Here is a 17,066-nt window from a genome sequence, read left to right as displayed (position 1 = left end):
GAATCGCACCTCAATTCAATCCAAATAAAACTAATGGATTTCCAACTTCTACAATTGATGTCGAAACTTATCAAACCAAATCCGATTGACCTCAAATTTTGCACACAAGTTATAAATGACACAACGGACCTATTCCAACTTCTGGAACCAAAATTTGAACTCGGTAACCACAAAGTCAAATCTCGGTCAAACCTCTCAACTCTCCAAACTTCAGCTTTTTTAACTTACGCCAATTCAAGCCAAAACCACATACGGACCTCCAAATCAATATTCGGACACACTCCTAAACTAAAAACACCATACGGAGTCATCTGAACCATCAAAACTCCATTCTAAAGTCAATTATACATAAGTCAACATCCGGTCAATTCTTCAACTTAGACTTCCAACCTTGGGACTAAGTGTCCCAATCCATTCCGAAACATCTCTGGAAGCAAACCGACCTCCCCGTCAAGTCACATAACAACAAATGAGAATAGAATAAGCAATAAATGGTGGAATGAAGCTACAATACTCAAAACGACCGGCTGGGTCATTACATTGTTACTATTGGAGAAAGGTTCTATCACACAAGAAGTTCAGGAACAACTAAATCTCTGTTAGAAAATTTGGGAGAGTAAGACAATACAAAAGAACAATCAAAACAAATAATAAAATAGAGGAAAGGATGATTTTTATTCAACTTAACTTTCTCCAAATGGCTAGAAATATATGGCTACTTATATGAGAAATCTTTCATGTATCTAGCCTACACTACATATAAATATAATAACTAAGTCCACACCTCACGTCTTTCAAGGTACATGGATGACACTACTAGACATTGTATCTTCCAAAGTACATCAATGTGTTCATACTCTAATATATGTACTGAATTAATATTCTAGTTCATGAACTAATGTAAACGAATGTAAGCAAATGGAAACAAGTTTATATTGTTCACATTTCAACATCTCCCCTTAAACTTGTTTCATCACTCCAATAGCCATTCTTAGCTTTTGAAAGAACTCATTCTTCAACGGCTTGGTGAAAATATCCGCAATTTGGTCTTGTGACTTCACGTGCTCAAGCTGCATAACTTTATTTTCATGTCCTTCAACCGTGTAGCCCAAAGGTTTATCAATGTAAATCTCTTCCTCCAAAACACCATTTGAGAAAGTCGACTTCACATTCATTTGATGAATTTTCCATTGATTTTGAGCTGTCAAAGAAATAAAAAAAACAAATTGTTTCCAAACGAGCAACCGGTGCAAATACCTCAACATAGTCAATACCGGCCTTTTGATTATATCCCTTGGCAACCAATCTTTCTTTGTACCTTTCCACCTTACTCTTGAAATTTTTCTTCAACTTGTACACCCATTTGACACCAATGGTGCTTTTGCCTTTTGGAAGTATGGCTAATTCCCAAGTATCATTCTTCCTTGATTTCTTCATCCATAGTATCTCTCCATCTGGCATTTTGGTCAGCATCTTTATAAGTTAAAGTTTCACTATCCACCAACAAATAAAAGTGAGTCAAATCATATAAATCTTTTCTTACCACTTCCGTATTTTCATACAACTAATAAAGACTTTTAGTTTTCTGAGGCACTTCACTTGAAGAGCTTGAACTTGGCTCATCTTCTTCTCGAACTTGTGCTAGAGATGTTGAAGGTGTTGTGATAGGCTGCTCTGCAACTTCTTCATCATGATCTTCATGAAATAAAGGACTAAAAGAGTAATCTTGCTCTTTAGTTTTCCATTCCCTAACATTATCTTCATCAAACCCAACATCTCTGCTTATGGTGACCTTGCCATTTCTTAGGTTATATAATTTATAACCTTTAGAACTTTGATCATAGCCAATGAAAACATACCTCTCACTTTTATCATCAAGCTTGGATCTCTTCTCACCCGTCACATGTGCATATGCAATGCTCCCAAAAACTTGCAAATGAACAACTTTTGGCTTGAAACCACTCGAAGTCTCTTGAGGTGTTTTGTCACGAATACTCTTGGTGTGACACTAATTTGACAAATACACTGCACAAGCAACTGCTTCAACCCAAAACTCCTTTGGCATATTTTTGCTCTTCAATATACTCCGTGCCATGTTGAGAATAGTCCGGTTCTTTCTTTCCACGAAGTCATTTTGTTGTGGTAATTTTGGAACAGTCAAAAAGTGACGAATTCCACTATTTTCACAAAAAATCTTGAATCATTTGAAGTGAATTCTCCACTATTATCGGACCGCAATGACTTAACTTGATAGCCACTTTGTTTCTCCACCATGCCCTTGAATTTTTTTAAAGTATCAAACACCTCGGATTTCACCTTCAAAAAATACACCCAAGTTTTTCTAGAAAAATCATCAATGAAAAGTAAAAAAATAATTACTTTTATCAAGTGAAGATGGCTTGATTGGTCCATACACATCCATGTGAATCAACTTCAATGGGAATCGGGTTCTAGTCAAAGACTCTTTAGGAAAGCTTTTTATTGCTTGCTTTCCAAAGAGACATCCTTCGCAAATTTGGCTCGGATGATCAATAGTTGGCAATCCATTCACCATGCTTTCTTTTTTCATCAACCTTAGATTATCAAAATTCACATGACCAAATCTCTTATGCCAAAGTAAAGATGAATCTCTGGTACATGAAAGCAAACACCTTGGAACATCACATTGAAGGTTCAAAATAAATATTTTATTATTAGCCATAGGAACTTTGGCTAACAATCTCTCATTTTTATCTCTCATGACAACTTTTTATCTTTCAAATGAATATCATAATTTTTCTTCAAAAGCTGTCCCCAAACTTAAAATATTACTTCTCATCTCCGGTACATACAAAACATTAGAAATTAATTGGTGACTACCATTTTTCAAGCAAATTAAAATCGTTCATTTTCCTTTGATTTTAACCCGCGAAGAGTCTCCAAAAGTTATGTTGTCACCGTTCAATTCTTCAAGATCCACAAATAAATTCTTCTTTCCACAAATATGGCTACTTGCACTGGAGTCAAGGTACCATTGACTTCTCTTTATACTTTCTTCTCCTTTGTAAGCGAGAAGTAAAGTGTCATCTTCATATTCATTTATGCTCTCCACAAAGTTAATTTTTTTCCTCCACATTATTTTTACATTCCCAAGAAAGATGACCAAATTTATGACAAGTATAACATTCAATATTAGATTTATCATACCTTCCTTGATTTTGCCTTCATCCTCTACCTCTTCCATGACATCTTTCTTGATTAGAGTCTTGGCTCCTATTTTCTTTATTTGGTGGTTGGCAACCACCTCTTCCTTTTCCACCACGACCTTGTCCACGTCCACGACCTCTTTGTTGCGAGCCACGCCTTTCGTCTTTCTCCTTGAAAGAAAGTTTTGCTTGCAATGCTTGTTCAACCAATTCTTCTTTTGGTTTCTTCAACTTTTCTTCATGTGCTTGCAAAGAACCCGTGAGTCCTTCAATGGTCATGGTATCCAAATCTTTGAACTCTTCAATAGCCACAATAATATAATTAAATTTTGAATCAAGGGACCGTAGTATTTTTGCAACGACCCTATCATCACTCAAGTCTTCACCATATCTCTTCATTTGATTGACAATAGCCAAAACTCTTGAACTATAATCCGAAACGGATTCTTATTCCTTCATATGCAATGATTCAAACTCTCCTCTTAAGGTTTGGAGATGAACTCTTTTCACTTTATCCAAACCTTTAAAGGAAGTTTGAAGAAACTCCCATGCCTTCTTTGAGGTGGTTGCATTTGCAACCTTCTCAAACATCTTGTCATCCAAACTTTGATGGATGAGAGTGAGCGCCTTTTGATCTTTCTTTTTAAAGGCAGCATCATCTTCCGCTCAATCATCTCCGACTTCCACCGGTTCCCAAACATCATAGGCACCAAGTAAGGCCTTCATCCAGATACACCAATTTCCATAGTTCTTTTTTGTGAGCATAGGAACTTGAAATGGAGTTCCATTACTATTTGTCATTTTCTCTCCAAGTTTGGTTGTCTCTCAAATATACCGGCTCTGATACTACAATATTAGAAAATTTGGGAGAGCAAGACAACATAAAAGAACACTCAAAACTCACAAAGAAGAAAGTGGAGGAAAGGATGATTTTTATTCAACTTGACTTTCTCCAAATGGCTACTTATAAGAGAAATCGTTCATGTATCTAGCCTACACTATATGTAAACATAATAACTAAGTCTACACCTCACATCTTTCAAGGTACATAGATGACACTATTAGACATTGTATCTTCCAAAGTACATCAATGTGTTCATACTCTAATACATGTACTAAATTAATATTCTAATTCATGAACTAACGTAAACAAATGGAAACAAGTTTATATTGTTCACATTTCAACAATCTCTTCACCCAAATTATCTAAGAGGCATAATAGGGAATAGGAACTTCGTATCAGTGGAAGTACAAGGAGTGCAAATAGAGGTGGCCAGGTGGTGATGTGCAGAAAGAACAAGAATGAGGAAGGGAGATGATAGTGACCAATGAGTAGGGGTGGCTAACGGGCGGGTTAGGTCGAATATTGCGACTCGAAAAAGAATAGTACAAAAACAGATGAAATATCTTATCCGACATGTATTTAATACGGATAGAAAATGGGTAACCAGATAATATGTATATCCATATTATCCATGACTTCTTGATTATGATTACTTTTGAAAGAATTCTTGGTCTCTCAAACTTTAGGTACTCCCAATTTGAGTCTTTGCAAATGTAAAAGTTAAATTCATTAGTTATCCATTTTTCAAGTGGATAATATGGATCTTATCGATGTTTGAGTTATTTTTAAAAAGTTTATTATCCAACCTATTTTTTAGTGAATAATATGGATAGATAATTGCCACTACTATCAGTGAGGGACTAAGAATGCTCGTAATTTGTAAACTCAAAGGATGGTTTCTGAGAGAGTATATGGACAATGTTTTCCGATCTATAAGAACCATGTTAGACCAACCTTGAAACTTGAGAAACCCTTTGAGCCAGAAATTCCAGTTAGAACAAATGTTCCAATTTTATAGCATTTATAGTGATTGGTGAATTGTGCATTTCTCTGACTTGGAATCCAGCATCCAATATTTTCGCAAGAAAAAAAGAGGAAAGTAACTGCTCAAGGCGTTCTACATTGGCTAAAATGATGGCTTTAAAACAGGTTATAATGGTGCAAATATGATCTTTCGATCAAACGAGATACGAGATGTGAAATGCAGACATAAGTAGCAATCGAATGCGTATATATTCAATAAAGATAAGTAGCTAATACCTGCTAGTTAGCAGTATATCGAGTATGCAATAAGATACTTCAGAATGCTGCTTGAACTAACAATTTTTCATATTCTAGTACTATTTAATGATGAATATTAAATCCATATAAACACCAGGATCGGAAGTGCCGCTAATGCAGTTAAGGTACGCGGCACTCTGCAATATTCCAGATCTCTTTTGCATATTGAGAAATTGTACGGTCACTACTAAATTTGCCACTCCCAGCGGTGCTCAGTATAGACATCTTTATCCATCTTCTCCTGTCCCTGCAGGGTAAAGGACACAAACATCGTTAGCATATTTTGATACAAATTGAGGAGAATTTCCTCCCAAACTTCTGACAGCTTAGGTGGGCGTAAAAGGTCGTCCTTTTCAATAAGAACTGAAATCATTCATCATAAGTGTGGAATGAACAAACTGAATCTATGTATAATACTCGAATGATCATGGATCGTCATTACCAAAACCAATATCACCAGAAATGAGCCTTAAGATATCTGGTAACAGTGTCTAAGGGGAACTTCAAAACCTACCGGAAGAAATACTTGCTTTATTTTCTCTCTTTCCTTTTTTTCACTTGCTAAGTACATCAAGACAACGAAAAGTTGATAAAGTTATAGGCAGAACAATGTTTATCAAGTCTTCCTAGGTAAGAATATCTGAAATTATGTTCTCCACAGAAATTTTGATTCATCATGTTGTTTTTCAATCGTTTGCAAGTGCATATAAGTCCAGCATTTTCACCCCAAACGACTTCTTTGATCTTTCTGACCAGATCTATGTCAATAGCAGTACATGCATATTAAGTTTACTTCATAATAAGGCAAGCTCAAAGAGGGAATCCAGTTCCACGTAAAGAATAACTCACAGCAGTGATATTTTGGTGGAACACAAATAGTTCAAAGTTAAGTAGAAGATCTTACTTGTAAGCTTCATCTACTCTTGCCTGAGCATCCATGTAGCTCGGAAAATCATGGCCAACAAGAAAATAGTCACCACGACCATAGCCAGAGTTCCCTTCTAGCGACTCAAGGAGAGGATTATAATCATAGGTCCCAAATGCTCCACTCCTTATAAATTGCTTGGCCTCTTCAAACCGAGGATCAGGTTTGAACTGGCATAATTAGGATGAGAAAGCTAGTTACTGGCGCTACTTGCTCTGATGGGAATATAACAAACAAGTGTATTCTAGCGCATATGGGGTGAGGGGTGAAAGTAGTACTTCAACTGCAGTAAGCACAGCCAATACACTACAGAAATAATATTCCTTCTATGTATTTTGGGCTGGTCCAAACAGAAGTATCTTCCATGAGAAAAGAACTTCGTCTAGTACTGTTCCTTGCGACTTAATTTGAGGAACTTTCACAGTTTTCTATCATGGGAGGAAGTAAGTCATATCATTACAAATTTCTTTGACCTACTGATTCTCTCAAGTCAAGCTAGGGCTGAAATTGAGAGGACCTACTAATGAAGTAATCTGCTAACTGCAGAGATCTCTACAGAAAAAATATTATCCTTTTCAGCACATTAAATCTTGAATAAACAGCAATCAGTAACATGGTCAGTGGAGAAACCAAGCACTCTAGAATAAGACAATTTGGAACCAATACAAGGAAAATTTATTTGTGGCACACCAGTTAAAATCCAGGACACAGGGCAAAATGAGTAGGCTAATCAGGTGCTGAGTTATAAATTAGTAGCACGGCTATGAAAATAATATACTTTTTTAAAGCATGAACTATGAAAATAATATACTGTAGGTGCTAAAAGATCTAAACCAGCAATATGGCTGACGAATCAACTTCTACTGTAGAGTAAATACGATATATTCTTAGAAGAATACCAGTCCATCCTCTCGTTCTTTCCGCAGTCGGGGAACTTCATCAGCTGTTGCACCAAAAAGAAAGAAGTTTTCTTCTCCAATTTCCTCCCTGATTTCCACATTGGCTCCATCTAGTGTCCCTAAAATAAGGCATCCATTAAGTGCAAATTTCATGTTGCTTGTTCCACTTGCTTCCATGCCTGCAGTACTGATGTGTTGTGATAGCTCACTTCCCGGAATAAGCATCTCTGCCACTGATACATTATAATTGGGAACGAATACCACCTGAAAAATCAGCCAACCTCCTGTTAGTCCAAAAAAAACGTACTGACATAATGAAAGTGACAAAGTGCACGCTAAATACTGTCTCGAGTGAAACTTAAATTAGAGGACAACATCCGCACTAAAGCACGAATTGTAAACATGTCACCTGTGTGCATCAAATTAAAATAATTGTTGTTCGGAATAAGAATTAATTCTTATTCCCCAAGTTAGATCTTTGAAAAGAGAAATAGTCGGAAAAGCTACTATATTAACATAGCACTCTTAGCTGAAAATGGGAGACTACAAACGCGTAAGATTTCACCAAGGCAAGAAAACTGAAAATGTGCTGGTTAAAGATCTACCAGAATTTACCTTTTGTAAAGCACATAACTAATAAAAACGACAAATTCAATCTAAATTCAGTTGGAACTCTCCGACAGATTATATGAATCCGGCCCCTGAGCATGACCCATTACAACTTCTAAACGGGGGAAGTTACATCTATCAAGGAAAAAAAGTTCCTAAACCAACAACTGCCTGGTTAACAGAATTACTAAATGCTAAAATAAGAATATAAGCATCAGCGCTTTACACTCAATAGACAATACAGTGTGCAAGTTAAACACATTCAGGAAACTACTTCTAAAAATAAATTTTATTAAATAAAACAGGGCCAATTTACAGAAAATGAAAAGAAAAACACGCGCACACACACAAAGAGTTTACAATACGCCCTTGCAGGAGATATACCTAACTTGCCATACATCAGTATCATTAAAAGGCACATACCATCTCTAGAAGGTCATTTGATTTATAAATAAAACAACAAGTAATATTTGGTCAGAAAAGAATCTAATGCTCTCCCTACTTGGTGGATGACACATGATTTGAAAGAAGGGGCAACGTATGCAGGACAAATAGTAAAGAAGATTTCGTAAAAATTAAGCTGGGACAGAACGATACATGCACACAGACATTTTTGATATATCAACTTTTCTTGGGGCAAAACTGTCTTTGAAGGTATTTATGAAAATTATTAAAACTTCAAAAGGTAAATATTAGAATCTATGTAGATATTCTAGAATATTGGAATTATAGTATAGGATTAATTAGTGATGAGTTACTTCCTGTTACTCTTGATTATCTTTCTTTTCTTAGAACATGTAACCATAACTATTTAAACCCTATTACATTGAGGGACTAATCAAGTTGAGTTCTCTCTCAAACTCTCTTCTTTCTATACCCTAGACCCTACACCCTAAGTTCACAGGTGAAGTGCTATCTCATCCTGGATCGCGACAGGCTATGATCGAAAAGATGTCTGCTTTACATGCTAGTGGTACTTGGGAGTTTGTTCCTCTACCTCCAAGTAAATCTACCCTTGTCGACGGGTGTATCAGTCAAAGTTGGTCTAGATGGTCAAATTAATTGACTTAAAGCATGTCTTATTGCCAAAAGGTTATACTCAGATATTTGGGCTTGATTACAATGATACTTTCTCCCCCCCTGACAAAAATACCATATGTCCGTCTTTTTCTATCCATGGTTGTTGTTCGCCATTAAACTCTTTATCAGTTGGACATTAAGAATGCTTTTCTCCATTGTGATCTTAAGGATGAAGTATAGATGGAGCAACCGCCTGATTTTGCTGCTCAGCGGAGTCTAATGGTCTTGTATGTCGGTTGTGTCGATCCTTATATGGTTTGAAATAGTCTCCTAGGGCATGATTTGGTAAGTTCAGCACGTTCATTCAGGAGTTTAGTATGACTCGCGGTGAGGCTAATCATTCTGTCTATCGATATACTGCTCATAAGTTGTGCATTTATTTGGTCATTTATGTTGATGATATAGTCATCACGGGCAATGATGAAGATGGTATACTTAAATTGAAGCAACATCTCTTTTAGCATGACAAAGGACCTAGGTAAATTGAAGTATTTCCTAGACATTGAGGTCGCGCAGTCTAAATCAGGAATTTTCATCTCACAACGTAAGTATGTCCAAGACATTCTTGAGGATACATGTATGACACGCTGTAGACCCATTGACACTCCTACGGACCCCAGTATTAAACTTCTACCACGACAGAAAGAGCCCCTTAGTGATCCTGGAAGGTATGGCAGCTAGTTGGTAAGTTGAACTATCTCACACTAACTCGACCTGACATTGACTTTCCTGTGAATGTGGTAAGCCAGTTTATGGACTCTCCATGTGAGTCACTAGGATGCAATTGTTCATATTCTTCGATACACAGACGTTGATTAGGCAGGTTCATCTTCTGATAGACGGTCTATGTCTGGATATTGTGTGTAGGAGGTAATTTGGTGTCTTAAAAAAGCAAAAAACAAAATGTGGTTGCTCGATCTAGTACAGGAGCTGAATACCGAGCAATGGTTGTGGCAACTTACGAACTAATTTGGATTAAACAGTTGCTCAAAGAATTGAAGTTTGGAGAAATCAGTCAGATGGATCTTGTGTGCGATAACCAAGCTGCCCTTCATATTGCATTAAATCTCATATTTTAATGAGAGAACTAAACACATTGAGATCGACTGTCACTTCATTTGGGAAAAGATACTCTCAGGATATATTGTTACGAAATTTGTAAAGTCAAATGATCAGCTTGCAGATACTTTCACCAAATCCTTCACTGGTTCTCGTATCAGCTATATTTGTAACAAGCTTGGCACATATGATTTGTATGCACCGGTTTGAATGGGAGTGTTAGAATACATATTCTAAAATATTAGAATTATAGTTTATGATTAGTTAGTGATCAATTAGTTCCTGTAATTATGTACTCTTGATTGTCTTTCCTCTCTTAGAACATGTAACCATAACTATTTAAACCCCATTAGCTTGAGGGAAAAATCAAGTTGAGTTTTCTCTCAAACTCTCTTATGTAAGATTTTAGTTTTGAAGAAGTTTTGGAGTTGGGAGACCCCTCCTTAAATCCTCATGTACATATAGTTAAACTGCTTACCTTCAAATAATTATTGATGTCAGGGTCACTGTTGATAACGTCGCCAACATCAGTCACCAGCTTTACAATTCTTTTTGCATTTGTATATGTTGCAAATGCTTTTCCTCCAATCATGACCGTGCGAGGAGTCGTATTATTCCGCTCTTGTGGGCTCATTTCCTGTAGTTTATACAAGTATAAAAATCTCATTACATTCTAAAAGTGGAATATCCCATTCTTGCATCATTTCAATAATCTCAAGATTTCATCATGTGCAGAAGAGAAACCACATGAGTAGAAATGTTTAAATCATTTATGCTTTATATTTTTACTTGTTAGATCATTGCTAGCAGTGATAACTGTCTTGAACTCTTAAGGCTGCTAACAAGGAGAAATTAACAGATAGTGGAAATTTGGCAGTTTCACGCACCTTCAGCCTCTTGTATCTGTAGACGACACCCAGAACATTAAGAAGCTGCCTTTTGTATTCATGAATACGCTTGACTTGTATGTCAAAAAGGGTATCTGGGTCAATGCTCACACCTGTCACTCGCAGAACATACTGTGCCAAACGCTGCTTGTTGGCCATCTTAGCCGATTCCCATTCAGCATGGAGTTCTGCATTGTCAGCAAACTTTGCAAAATGTATAGTCAATAGTAATATCATCATGATTGGTAAGTTACTAATTACAAAAAATAGCAATATCATGGCCTACATGAAGAATTTTCAATGAAAAGGTTTAAAAGTATGCAAGCTTTCCAGAAAGATATTTTATTTAAATACCTCCCGAAGATTAGCAAGCAGTTCGAGGTTCGTCACCCACTGATCTGTTTTTAACCACTTGGTGATTATATTACTCAGCTCTGGACTACAAAAATGGATCCATCTACGGGGAGTTATACCATTGGTCTTATTCTGGAACTTGGTGGGCCATACAGAGACATAATCAGCAAATAACTCAGCCTTGAGGATGTCACTGTGCAGCTTAGCAACACCATTCACCTGCAGGATATGGCTAATGAATTTATGCTTCTCTTTAAAATTCCATAAGAACTTTGACAAGGAGGAAGACTTTTATATGGAGATTCTTATCTTTGTTCTAATAAGTAAAGACTTGATGAATACTTTATTGTTGATAAGTTACTCTTCAAGTCTTTGCTATCAACACTATGTAATTTTTTTTAATCTGTTGATAAGTAAACACTTGAAGAATAACTTAAATGAAAAAAGCTAAGTAGCTTAATGTTATCAGCTTTTCCAAACTTTTGGGGTTGGTTAAAACTGAAAGATCAACGGTAGTGTGCAGCTCCAGGTCATGCATATAAAGTGCATCAATAAATAAAAGCCGGGGTATTTTTAGAAGGTCTTCTATAAGTAGTAGGATTTTTATTTTAGTTTACATGTACTACGACATGCAGTTAGAATAAATCAAAGAATGTTCTACATGAAAAAAAATATATAGATTATAGAATGGATATCCATCATGTGAATAGATTAAAGTACTCAAATCCCAACTATGAGCGTACCCATTCACTTTTACCTGGAGTTAATTTATCAAACTCTCAGGTGCATCACAGGCAAATAAATCTCTTACCGTATGCGAAGAGACAACACACAAGTTAGCCATACGCACAACAGGCTTCTGTGCATTGTGATCCAAAATGCGCATGCTAGGAATCTTATTCTCAAGATCGGGTCTTTCTGACTGTACTGAAGCAACAAACTGCAAGGAATTTCAAATACTCTTCTAAGTAAGCTATATTTTCAAGTATGGGAGCAATTTGCATGATTTGATACCCGTCTATCAATTTCTTCAATGATTTCCATATGTCGAGGTAGGAGTTTCCACATGACTGCTTGCGACCATTTCTCCAGTGCTTCAGGTAGGACTGTATGATTTGTGTAGGCAATTGCCCTAGAGAAGTAATGTATTACATCATCCCATCCATAAACTTGCAAAGATACCGGACCAAGACAAATCAAACAAAGGAACCATATTCGTGTTTTACTCATGAAGGAGCATCCAACTAGGCAAAAGAAAATTTTATAAAGCACCTCGTAGTAATACCCCAAGCTTCATCCCACCCAAGTCCTTCATCATCCATTAATAACCGCATCAGCTCTGGTATTGCAAGAGTTGGATGTGTGTCATTTAGTTGTATTGCGACCTTCTTGGGAAATTCAGACCAATGGTGAGCTCCCTTTCCATCTTCTCTCTCTTTGAATCTGGCAATAATATCCTGATGTTGACCCAACAGTCAGTTAGCAGACAGCTACGTAAAAAGAAGAAAGTAAGACATGTCAAAACAACCAAATATCAATTAACATCTAGGTCAAATTAAAAGCCAGTTACCTGGCTGTAAAGAGCTGTTAAAGTTGATCAAAGGCATACAACTATTAAGAACTGAAATATTATGACAAATTGGTTTATTGGAGACTGAAACTCTTAAAAGTTAATGGATGCTAAACAGTGTTCGACGGATATCATCTGTTGGCTTGGGTTAGAAAATGGTCTGGTTCTGGTTTGGTTTTGCTTTTGAAAAACAATTGTGGGTTGTTGGGATCTGGTTATTGGACAATTTCTCCTGAGGTTGTGTTGAAAGGATTGTTTAGCGTCTTTTCTAGGGGTAATATCACTAGAACCCTAAAAGAAGCTGAGGCTTTCATATGATTAAAACAGGCTAATTCATAGATATTGCTTAACGTCTTTTCAGATTATTTCCTTAAAACGGGTTCAAGTGAAGCAAAATGGATATTGTAGTAGTAGTAGTTGTTGTTGTCATTGAAAAGAAAATGAATGTGCCAAGGAAAAAGACACGTTGGTGCCAAAATGCAATTTTTTTTTCCAAGATTTTTTATAGCACAAAAACATGGTTTCATTTGTTTCCATTTTATGTTTTGTTTTACAGCCTTACTTTTTCCTTTTTCCGGGAGAAATACAAGTTTCCTTTTTTACTCCATTTATTTTAGTAAACAAAACAATTTTCAGGATGCTCCTGAAACAAACACGAAGCTTCCGTCAAAACAAATTAGTTGAAGGACAGATGCCAATGCACAGTTCAACATGAAAATATAATGCAAGGGAAAAAGTGGCTCCTTAATATCCTTCCAATAGGCTGACTTCCTAAATAGCATAAAGGAGAAAGATATGGCATTTAAAGTGAGCAGAGGCAGGAAAGAGGAGAGTAAGGAAACTGTAAACCTGAAGCGATGCACTGCAAAGCAAAAATTGTTGCTTTAGTCGTAATAGTTTTCCATTCTCTGTAGCATCCCCAGGGTAAAGAACAGCACAAATCTGCATGAATCAATATTTGCCACTCAAAATCTCTTGAAACATGGGAAGCAAGTGTGTAGATACAGGTAAAGTGTTTCAATTCTCAGGGTTCAGCAAGCAACTAGCATTACAATATTGAACTTAATATTCAACTCCCTTATTAGAAAAACGGAACATTTATAGCTGCAAAGTGCTCTAGCAGACCTGCTGAGCCCTAGAATGAAGCTGTGCAGCAGATTCATACTGTCCATCATTAAACTGAAATAAGTTGAGATCCTCAGAGCTGGCTTTGGCATCCCAGAGACGAAGACTATTAGTGTTTTTAGTTCTGTATCCTGGAATTGGTACATCATATGCAATAGCCTGTATGACCTCTCCACCAACCCATTTTCGCCTGCAACATATTCCATGGATAATTAAGTTTGAAATTAGACAGCAGTATGACTTCTTGAAGTAAGAAATCAATCTGACATTTCTGTTTCTTCACGTACTTTACCACATATATAGTTAGTATTAGTACTTACGAGCCAGAAGGGTGGACCTCAACATCACCAAAAAACCTGACAGGAAAGACAACATCATGTCTTACAACTTCCCAGGGACTAAATTTCTGCAGGGTACATAACCAAGTTTGGTTACTAGCATACAATTCTCATGGTATTTAACAAACGCATTAATGAAATCAGACCTCCAACCAATCTTCAGCAACTTCTTCTTGCCCAGCCTTGGTGATAATCTGCTTAAAAAGTCCATATTTGTACCTCAAGCCATAACCCCATGCTGGCAAGTTTAATGTGGCCATGGAATCAAGAAAGCATGAAGCAAGCCTTCCTAAACCACCATTTCCTAATGCTGCATCTTTTTCCTACAAATGAAAGATAAATTAAATGTCACATCACTTTCCAGTGGCACTAACAGAAATAAGGCTCTTGAAGTGACACAACTACATTTCAGAAGTAGCCAACCAAAAGCTCACACAAAAGGTTCGAAAAATTGTTGATTGATTACTAACAGATACAGAAAAGGGAGAAGGCTGAGGATAACAGTATAGAATGATTGCAGTGGACGAATCACAATCCAAAGTTGATATTTGCTTATGTCTTCATCCAGCAAAATCCACAATTGACAGGGTAACTATATCACTATAACGTGGAAGACTTATAGACTTAGGGGAGAGAAATCCTTTCACCCACTCCATCCAGCCTTCATCTAAAACCCGTTCTTAAGGAAACCTGGGAAATAGACCATCTTACGCAATACATAGAAATAAAGTTCACAACCCACTATGCAGTCATCAATGGTTCCTCCTATTGGTATCAGAAACATAGTTGTTGTTCAGGCCCAACATTCACTGGAATGCATGTTGCCTCTAGAATCAAAGCACAACCTAATTTACACACAATTGATATCATAGGCATACGATCTTCAGCAGCTTTAAGCCAAAAAAGGGTGGGTTTTTTTTTTTTGGGGGGGGGGCGGGGGGGGGGGGGCGGGGTTTTCAGTCACAAAGAGTGAAGAGTATTAACTCAAACATATTCCACTGTCTAGTTGATAGCTAGACAAGCACAGATTTTGAGTAAGGTCCACAGAACAGTTGATAGTATGAACACAATAATGAACCATTGGAGAAAAGTATTTCAAGCCAAAGATTCTAAAGTTGCACCACCTGCTCAACGACCTCCTCAAGCTCATGACCCAGTTTCTTTAAAGCATCAGCATATGCATCGCGGAAGTCTAGGTTTCCAATGGCATTGGTCAAAGCTCTTCCCTGGAGATACTCCATGGATAAGTAGTATGTTTGCTTTGGATTAACTTTGTCATAATGAAGATAGGTGTCATTCCATTGCTGCAAAGGAAACAGACAAATAACAACATTGAGATTAGCGACAATCATTAATAGCACAAGAAATTTGCTGAATTTATGCTAGAAACCAAACTTTCATGCTCCCCGTCAACCGATTTACTTCTCTGTAGAAGAAGAGCGTGTATTCATATCCCTTAGTAGAACCCATACATCTAATCGTCAAAATCAGAATCAAATTATTTCGTTCATAGCAAGGTTCTCAATCTCAAAACATAGATCACCCAATGCATCTTGCATTTGATAGCCATACTAATATGTACAAGTATTGGAATCTTAAAATGCAGACAGCCACGACCGTCAAGTTAGCGGCGTGTAGTTTAAGGTACAACTTATCTTTTTGTAATGGTATAAGGTCAACTGAGCATATATTTTAAATTGTTGATTAAATGAAAATCTCAAAATACAGAAAAATCTTCCATACAACGAGCTGAAAGTAAAAGAATGAAAAGTGTTGTGTTTCTATCTTATATGTGTGGCCTACTTCATTTATCCTTTTACGGTTTTACCTGATAGGTCGCATACATAGTAGACTCTCCACTTCATTTGCAGAGAATGCAAATAACATACATTTGAGAAGTCAGCACTTTGTGGCTTTTCCTTTCTTCAAATCAATTGTAAGTAGAAATGAATGAATGAATGAACTCACATTGATTAAGCGATCACGAACACTGTCAGCAGTAGCATAGTATGCTTGTTCAGGCTCAAACTTGGAAGGAGAAAAATGAGGAGTATAACGAGCATGATACTTGATGTTAGATGCAATCTCAGTTGGTTCTTCAGCCAGTGGTTGAGCAACAGCTGACACATCACTTATATTACCATTGAATTTTGCGCTACTAGTTTCCATGCTCATTTTAACCTATACAAGAGTGAATATATGAAATTATTATTTCCATTTTGAAAAACCAAAGAGATTCTTGAGTATCAAATTGTAAGTTGTGATAATAAAAAGTAAAGAATCATACGAGAGAATACCAGTCCAAGATTAAAGCTTTTTGCAAAGTAGTGAATATGGGAAAGACTGAAAGTGGAAGGTATTTAATGAAAAGAGCGATACAGAACAGAATATGCTTTGTTTACACAAAAGATATTTCTAAATTCTCAGAGAAAATGACAAATATTACAGAAAAGAAAAAGAAAAGAGCTCACCACAGTTTTCGTGGCGAAGATTATAGATCAATGGTCTGAAAGTGGGCCAAAAAATAAAAGGAAAGAAGAGAAAATATCAGAGGAGAAAGAAGGAAGGAGACGAAAGAGGGGTTATCTTGATTTAGACATAATCATGTGGAATGGACGGAGGAGAAGAAATGCAACTTTGGACAACTGACTATTGAGTGAAGTGAAAGGTTTGGAGTGTATCCGTCATTCTTCCTTTGCAACAAAAAAACTTCCCCACCCACTTTCTCCTATTCTCATAGGCCCCCCAAAAAAAACAAATATATATCTCTTGGAGTTGGGGATATTTTTTATTTTAAAATATAATAAAACGTGGTGCCTGTTATAAAATAAAGATAGTAAAGTAAAACAAGTATAGAGAGAAATTGATATATTATTCAAACTTTAAACTTATGTTCATAATGAACTGAAA

General features: G+C 36.6%; 1 protein-coding gene across 6 annotated transcripts; it reads right to left on the bottom strand.

Annotated features, from left to right (window-relative positions):
* Positions 1–5,239: 5,239 nt before the first annotated feature.
* LOC104087438 (alpha-glucan phosphorylase, H isozyme) lies at positions 5,240–16,769 on the bottom strand. 6 transcript variants are annotated; one of them, XM_009591916.4, is made up of 16 exons: positions 16,631–16,769; positions 16,125–16,337; positions 15,281–15,460; positions 14,303–14,479; positions 14,139–14,224; positions 13,819–14,008; positions 13,543–13,635; positions 12,396–12,580; positions 12,138–12,255; positions 11,935–12,063; positions 11,124–11,342; positions 10,770–10,973; positions 10,361–10,519; positions 7,135–7,398; positions 6,215–6,405; positions 5,240–5,557 (listed from the first exon to the last, which is right to left on the bottom strand). In XM_009591916.4, the coding sequence occupies exons 2-16, from the start codon at positions 16,329–16,331 to the stop codon at positions 5,431–5,433; spliced, it is 2,529 nt and encodes an 842-aa protein (XP_009590211.1). In that variant the 5' UTR covers positions 16,332–16,337; positions 16,631–16,769; the 3' UTR covers positions 5,240–5,430. The 6 variants fall into 6 exon arrangements, with proteins under 6 accessions (XP_009590211.1, XP_009590204.1, XP_009590194.1 ...); XM_009591909.4 differs by having other exon boundaries at positions 16,628–16,766; XM_009591899.4 differs by having other exon boundaries at positions 16,454–16,670.
* Between the last annotated feature and the right edge of the window lie 297 nt (positions 16,770–17,066).

Source organism: Nicotiana tomentosiformis, chromosome 7, assembly GCF_000390325.3.
Source record: "Nicotiana tomentosiformis chromosome 7, ASM39032v3, whole genome shotgun sequence".
Classification (NCBI taxonomy): Eukaryota; Viridiplantae; Streptophyta; class Magnoliopsida; order Solanales; family Solanaceae; genus Nicotiana; species Nicotiana tomentosiformis.
Note: the sequence above shows the minus strand (reverse complement) of the source record. Positions and strands in the feature narration are given on the sequence as shown.

What these genes read in the sequence shown, in the direction of transcription:
- LOC104087438 (XM_009591916.4), bottom strand. Translation starts at nt 16,331, where the DNA reads ATGAGCATGGAAACTAGTAGCGCAAAATTCAATGGTAATATAAGTGAT. An exon ending in TTTGCAGTGCATCGCTTCAG is followed by an intron (nt 12,581 to 13,542) that starts GTTTACAGTTTC and finishes GGTCAACATCAG; the next exon opens with GATATTATTGCCAGATTCAA. An exon ending in AAGAACGAGAGGATGGACTG is followed by an intron (nt 6,406 to 7,134) that starts GTATTCTTCTAA and finishes TAATTATGCCAG; the next exon opens with TTCAAACCTGATCCTCGGTT.